The sequence below is a fragment of the Pelobates fuscus genome, chromosome 10, assembly GCF_036172605.1.
Source record: "Pelobates fuscus isolate aPelFus1 chromosome 10, aPelFus1.pri, whole genome shotgun sequence".
NCBI lineage: Eukaryota > Metazoa > Chordata > Amphibia > Anura > Pelobatidae > Pelobates > Pelobates fuscus.
The window spans coordinates 22940492-22948798 of NC_086326.1; the positions used below are offsets into that span (position 1 = coordinate 22940492).

At 40.9% G+C, this 8307-nt stretch overlaps 1 protein-coding gene across 1 annotated transcript; it reads left to right on the top strand.

The window, feature by feature from the left end:
- Window positions 1-7149: 7149 nt before the first annotated feature.
- Window positions 7150-8091, top strand: LOC134574645 (olfactory receptor 5AR1-like). The gene has a single exon (XM_063433776.1). The coding sequence runs from the start codon at window positions 7150-7152 to the stop codon at window positions 8089-8091; it is 942 nt and encodes a 313-aa protein (XP_063289846.1).
- The last annotated feature ends 216 nt before the right edge of the window (window positions 8092-8307 follow it).

The window sequence follows — 8307 nt, forward strand, 5'->3', positions numbered from 1 at the left end:
GATTGTCTTAGAAGTAGTATGTAGTGGTCCACCAGTTTTCGTAGATCCCTTATTCTGATGTAACTTGTGTTGACAGGTAGACTATGCACCGTGCAGTGGCGTACATACCGGGGTCGCAGGGGTCGCGGCTGCGACCGGGCCCGGCCCACCAGGGGGCCCGGCCGCCCTGCGACCCCGGTATGTATGTCACTGGGCCAGCCTCTTCTCCTGGGGGGCCCAAGAGCCGGCCACCTCAGGGCCCCCCGAGGCTGGCCCTGCTGTCACCCGGCTGGCCGGTCCTGCGGGCGCGCGAGGGAGCACTGTCTCCTAGGTGCTTCCTCTTCAGCTCCCTCGCGCACCGCACTGATACCGGAGCCGGAAGATGACGTCATCTTCCGGCTCCGGTATCAGTGCGGTGCGCGAGGGAGCTGAAGAGGAAGCACCTAGGAGACAGTGCTCCCTCGCGCGCCCGCAGGACCGGCCAGCCGGGTGACAGCAGGGCCAGCCTCGGGGGGCCCTGAGGTGGCCGGCTCTTGGGCCCCCCAGGAGAAGAGGCTGGCCCAGTGACATACATACCGGGGTCGCAGGGCGGCCGGGCCCCCTGGTGGGCCGGGCCCGGTCGCAGCCGCGACCCCTGCGACCCCGGTATGTACGCCACTGCACGGTGCATAGTCTACCTGTCAACACAAGTTACATCAGAATAAGGGATCTACGAAAACTGGTGGACCACTACATACTACTTCTAAGACAATCCAAAACAAACCAGATGGGACCTCCTACAGAGATCCAATACTTCCCGACCCATAATAAATGGTGTCCGGTGACAGTCCTAGATAATTTCTGCCTCTCCCTCAAAGATAAACAAAGCTACTCATCCCTACTCACAATTGCCGACAAACCCCTGACCACGGCTAAATTCATACACTATGTAAGGGCCTTGGTGGTCAGACTGGGTCACAACCCCATGTCCATCTCACGACACTCATTTAGGATCGGCGCCGCATCCAGCAAAAACGTCCCCGTACACATCATTAAAAAACTAGGAAGGTGGAAATCAGCAGCTTATGGCAAATACATTCCACAGCCAGAAAAATAACTTAGGAAAGCTTTCAAGGAATTGCTCATGTGAATTTATAAAGAATTAAAGTGTTCTGTTTAAAAAAAAACTTTTTGCCCTCATTATTTCAGGCCTACTCGATCGTCGGTTCAGGCACACCAAAACTGACTAGCAATCATCACCTACTACTCCAGATACGGCTTAATATCCCTGACTACCAATGTTAAGGAGGAGCCTGTAGTTGTGGGAGGGGTTAACCCGCCTATTTAAACCCAGACCTACCTCTAATCAGGGCCGAGATTGACCCAGACTCCCCACCCACCAACACCCCTTAGCAAATACAATTTAGGTGGGCCCTCATTATTTCAGGCCTACCCGATCATCGGTTCAGGCACACCATAACCGACTAGCAATCATCACCTACTACTCCAGATACGGCTTAATATCCCTGACTACAAATATATATATATATATATATATATATATATATATATAGTCCTCTATCAAGATTCTAAGGTTTTACTACAAATTCTATACATGCACCTCCTAATGTATAGAGGCATTTTAAATATAGTGGTTCTTTTTTTTTATTCCATCTTTTTTGTATATTTTTAGCTTTTAGTATATCCTTTGTTTTGTGGTCCTGCCAGTAAAAATTAGCATGATCGCAGGCAGTATTGTCATGCCATCGTGCTTAAAATTTTGATAAAGTTGTTCTTTGCTCCAAGCTAGATGCACATGGATGGCCAGTCCTTCCATACATCATTACGTGTGACAGTGTTTTGTACGTCATTGCGTGTGATGTAGCAGGGAGGGAAAACACAACGTCACACACACTGATGTACAATATATGTTGGCCAAAGAGAGGAAAACTAACCCCAAAACATTTATTTAAGTACATACATTCTTAAAATAAATTAATTAATAAAAGTGTAGGTACACTGAACTTGAATAGAGGTGTTAGTTAATGAAGACCTGGAAATGGCAGACATTTTAAATAACTATTTCTCTTCACTATATTTTAAGGGAGAACCTATGGCAAGAGATATGCATATATATATTTCAGGAATTGTACTGGAGGATTGTGGTTCCTATATTCAAAAAGGGTTCAAAATCCATGCATGGAAATTATAGACATGTGAGCCCAACTTATGTGGCTGTGAAGTATTTGGCAGATTATTAAGGGATAATTTTCAGAAATTGAATTGAGAAAAACATTTTTTTTTTAGTATCCACATTTTGTATTAATTATTCATGCTAGAAAGACAAGGTGCAAGTTCTGAATTTTAGAAGGTTAACAGGGTAAAATGTGAGGTAAAAGCATTGGGTGCATATACTGTGTTTCATTAAGTAGAGTAGTAGCATGGTAATGCTAACAGAAGAGTAAAAAAAAAACTAAAACAAAATAACATAAATACCACTGGGAATTAGGGTCAACACAAAAATAAAGAATAAATCATTTAATCATGAAAATTCTTGTTCTTGGGTAAAACTGGTTTAAAAACACATTGAGTTGTCATTAATAGTACAAATTTTATATTTAACATGTTTATAAATGATCTTGAAAAAAGGATTGAAAGTCATGTTTCAGTGTTTGCAAATTATACAGAACTCTGTAAAATAATACAATGTGAGAAAGACATTACTTTGCTGCAGAGGCATTTAGATAGACTGGGGACTGAGCACTCAAATGGCAGATGAAATTTAATGTAGAAAATGCAAAGTTATGCACTTTGGGGTAAAACATGCACAAGCAACTTACATTCTAAATGGTAGTGACTTAGGGATAATAACACACGAGAAGGATTTGTGAATTGTTATAGACAACAAACTAGGCAACATTGTGCAATATCAATCAGCAATATCAATCAGCAGTGACTAAGACTAGTAAGGTATTGTCATGTTTAAAAAGGAGTACTTTTTCTCCGGAATGTGAATATAATTTGTGTCTTTATAAATCACTCTTTATAATTCACACCTTGAATATGCTATTCAATTTTGGGCACCTGTTTTAAAGAAGGATATTATGACACTAGGAAAAGTGCAGAGACAGGCTACAAAATGAATAAAAGATATGGAACATTTGAGTTATGAAGAAAGGTTAACACATTTTAAACCGCATTAGCTTAGAAAAATGTCACCTCAGAGGGAATATGATAGCATTATACAAGTATATTTGGGACCAATTCAAACCATTGTCTGGAAATCTATTTATAAACAGGACTATACAGAGCACAGAGAGTCATGTGTTTGGGCTGGAAGAAAGGAGATTTAGCCCAAGGCAAAGGGAAGGGTGTTTTTTACAATAAGGACAATAAGGATGTGGAAATCTCTGACTGATTAATTAATTTAATCAGAGTCTGTACAGACGTTTAAACAGCAACTGGATGCTTACTTGCAAAAACATAATATTCAAGGATATCATTTTTAATTTGTGGGGTAATATCTTTTTGATCCAAGGGTAAGTCTGACTGCCATTTTGGGTTCTAGTTTGTTGCAAAATTGGAAGTGCTTCTGACTGGGTTTTCTGCCTTCTTTTGGATCATCAGCAAAAACTGAACTGAGAAATGCTGAACTATATGGACACATCTCTTTTCAGCCTATATAACTATGAATTGGCAAGGGAATTGTAAATGTTATCTCTAATATATATATCAAAATATTGCCTTGGGAAGTTTAGTCAAAATGTTACAACCCCTTTGCCAATTCACCCCAACTTTGTATTGTACAATAAATAAACCTCTAGAGCAATTAAAATATAACCTTTAATAATATAGTTAAAAGACAGTAAGTAGGGCGCGGAGCCAATGCTTGAACCTGAACAGACGCCATTCCTGTAAGCTCCTCATGGGCCTTAACAAAATCCCCCTATATCATCACCCCGAAACGCCATCTAGCCCAACCACCCCAAGAATCGGCACCAGGAAGCCTTCCCACACACTTAGATGCCTTTCCAGTACGCCCAGCGACAAAATAAGCAGAGGCGCAAATCCGGGGCCTACCAGTCACCGACGCCACGAGGCCTGGAGACGTTCCTCGATCACATCCTCGAGGTACACAGCCCAAGCAAGCCAGAACAGCCAGAACCAACAGTGCTATCGGGGTCCTCGAACATGAAACGCCGGACACAAAAACCCGACAGAGACATAGGGGCGATGCTCCAGAGGCCCACACCAACCAAAATGACACAAATGGAGACCTCACACGCAGCACGGGCACCAACAATAGAGCCACTAAACGGGGACCGAGAGCCAGCAAACAAAATCGACACTACACCCACCTTAAGCCTGCAACAGCTGACAGCTCGGCCCCAACCAATAAAGGGGATCTTAAAATCCTCCTTGCAGACCTACGCAAAATGACGGCAGCTGACCTGGTGCCCCTACGAACGGAGATCCAAACTAATACTACACGCATTAAAGCTATAGAAGACGACATCACGGATGTTAGAACCACGATGCATCACCTGAACGGTGAGATCACGCAGCTCCACACCTATTACTACAACCTGTCCCAATGCCTGACTGCCCTTGAGGACCAACAGCGCCGCAATAATATCAAGATCTGCTGCATTCCCGCCACAGTGGTGGCTGCAGAGATACCACACTACGTTCGGAGGCTGCTTACCTCCATCCTTTCACCCCCAATGGCCAAGAAAATTGCCCTGAATGGCATATTCCGGATCACGAGCATGGCTAAATCTGCTCCAACAGAGTCGAGAGACGTCATAGTTCAATGCACCTCAACGCAGGATAAAACTCACATAATGACAGCAGTGCGGGGGAAAATCCCACTGAACTTTGAAGACTCCTCACTTAATATTTTTCACGACCTATCCAGGGCAACACTACAATATCGCAGAACCCTGGCCCCGGTCACTACCCACCTCCGATCCTCGGGGGTGACGTATCGATGGGAAAACCAAGGCTAGCGAACCGCAACAGAGCTACATACGTACTCCGGTCACACATGGAAACACCTGGCTGCACTGGGCCTCTCCACACCCGATACCACTCCAGCGGCACAAGCACCTGCAGAGGCGCTAAACCAGAATACCAACATCATATTGGTGCCAAGGACTGCAACAAGCAATGCCCCAGGGACTTGAACACTCATAATAGATATAACAAGGCCAAGAGAATCCAGATGGCGAAGACTACAATGCAAGGCAAAGGACCACACCTATTAGCCTGTTTTTATTGTTCACATAATGTTTGACACCAATGTTTTACTTTTTTGTTTTTAAACTGCAACTAGCCAGACACTGCATGCTCCCTATATCCAACACCTCACGAACGCCCACTACAGGCTCCCATAAATAGCGCAGGGGACATAGCACACACCAACCAGACCAGACACAACGGAGCGTGCCCGCGCGGATGTCACACAAACACAACCCCCCCCCCCATGAGCCTTAGGCATTCCCTTTCTGACTACTCGACAACTAATTAAAAACCAGCCTACCCACGTAATTACACTCACATCACCAACCACTATAAACAGGCCAGCCAGAGGCACACGAGCAACACGAACCACCACGACATACTAACACAGCACAGACGCGACACACCCACCGACACCTACAGAAACAAGCAACGCAAAACACTCATACAGACCCAGCTTACCAGGCCATGTTATTAGCATGTAAACTTCACTATACTCATGAAAAATATACCTTTCAATATATGCTTGAAATTTTTAAAAAAAGTGGCTGCATCGTTTAGCAGTATTAATTGTTATATACTGTTGTATGAACATGTTACTGCCTGACTTTACTCCTTACCTGATACTCTGTACATTGTAAATTCTTTGCCACAACAAAAGAAAGAATAAAAAAAAAGACAGTAAGTAGGTACCCACGAATAAATTATATTCAAAATAATAATATATACAAGGCTATGAAATAAATGTGAAGACTATATACACAAAAGAAAGCCTAATATGTGTATCTACCTAATAGGTAAAAGTACTGTGTAATGAACAGATACCTATAAATCTGGCAACAGTGTAAAGCTATTAGTAACAAGTGTCAATATAGGGAGACTGTAGCAACTTCCACTAGATCTATAGCTGGAAATAGGTCTGCTAGATAGTTAAGCCTCAAAGTTGATAGGATAAATCTCAACCTAATAGTTGTAAGTGAGAAGGCCCTGTTCAAAAGTTTTCAGTGTCCTCCACTTGATACTATATGCAAAAATCAATTTTGCAATGATACTATACAAGCATATATATGTATATATGTATAGTGTGGATTAATGCCTTAGTTTTAGTTGCAAATAAACAGCTATACACCACTGGTCAGTATAACATCTTTTGTGCTAAGTTGTAATAAAATAAGCACTACACAATTAATATAAATTGTGCAGAAAGAGGTATAGCTGCACAATCAATTGTACACATATACAGTGCTTCCTAATGATAGAAGAGGCACTGAAATGTTTACAGGTAGTGCAGACAAAATATATATAACTGCACAAAAACGAAAAAAGCCTCAGTATATATAACAGCATAAAATGGTGTGCCAATATTCAAGGTGCTGGGGATAATGTCACAGCCCCATACTTCGGCTAATAAATAGATAGATCATTGCTACTAATACTTGGAGGCAATCATAAAAAGATCTAAATGTCGATGGTCAAAATGCATTTATAGGTATCTGTTCGTTACACAGTACTTTTACCAATTAGCTAGATCCACATATTAGGCTTTCTTTTGTGTATATAGTGTTCACATTTATTTCATAGCCTTGTATATATTATTATGTTGAATATAATTTATTCGTGGGTACCTACTTACTGTCTTTTAACTATACTATTAAAGGTTATATTTTAATTGCTCTAGGGCACTCATTTTTCCTTTTTACCTTTTACCTCCGTAGTTTGCTAAGGGTTAACCCCTATACGAGTGTATTCCCTACGCTTCCAGTCCTTTACTTTTGTTCTTTCAATAAATAAACCCCTGATGATATAAACAAAGTATGCACAAACTGTATCTTTAATGGCAGAAGAATTACAAAAGTGAAAGTATGCACACATTGTACCTTTAATGGCAGAAGAATCACAAAAGTGCATGGTCTAATTAAAATATGTTTTTTTTTTTTTTTCTATCCAGGTATGGCAGAAAAGATTGCATCAGGGAATAAGTCGTATGTTACTGAATTCACAGTTCAAGGCCTTTCAGACTTACCAGAGCTTCAGTTTCCTCTATTTGTAGCATTTGTACTTGTCTACATTATCATTGTGTTGAGTAATCTGGTCATTTTTACAGCTGTAATCTCTTGCTCCCATTTACACACTCCCATGTACATATTATTGTGCAATCTTTCAGTGCTTGATATCTCTTACACCTCGACCATTCTACCCAAACTGTTGGTCATGCTCTTCACACAATGTAAGACCATATCCTTCGTAGAGTGCATGATTCAGGTGTATTTCTTCATGGTTTTTGTCTGTACAGAAGTGCTTCTTTTGGCTGCAATGGCTTATGATCGTTATGTAGCAATCTGTTTTCCCCTCAGTTACTTTCTCTTTATGAGCCCCAAGCACTGTACTAAGCTGATAGTGGCAGCATGGATAACTGGTTTTATAGAGCCACTTGTGCATACTGTCTTTATTTGTAACTCAACCTATTGTTCTTCACACCACATTGACCATTTTTTCTGTGATGTTTCTCCATTGATGAAACTTTCTTGCAGTCATACCTTAATCATTGAGATCTGGACATATATTTTGGGGTTTCTCATCGGAATGTGTATGTTTACATTTATAGTGATATCATATGTGTTTATTATCTCTGCTATCTTAAATATTAAATCAGCAGGTGGTCGACATAAAGCCTTTTCTACCTGTGCCTCCCACATGACCTGTGTTATCATCTTTTATGGAACAATGCTTTGTTTATATATAAAACCAACATCTATGTATTCACCAAGTCAGGACAAGTTTTATGCCTTATCGTACGTTATACTTATTCCACTACTGAATCCTCTTATTTACACCCTAAAGAATAAAGACTTCAAACATGTCTTCAAACTATTTCAACTCAAGTTTTTTTAATAAAATGGTATGCACTAGCAAAATTACATTTTCGAAAAAATAAAACACACTAATAATGAACTACATTAAGATTCTATCTAAAGAATTGTTTTCTGAAACTGCAATGCATATGATTTTTCACTTTATATTTTCTAAAAGTAAATGTTTTGATTCTTGTAGAATCTAGTTGTGGACAAATCAGTTATTTTTCAGAAAGCTTATATTTTTAGAGGCTGT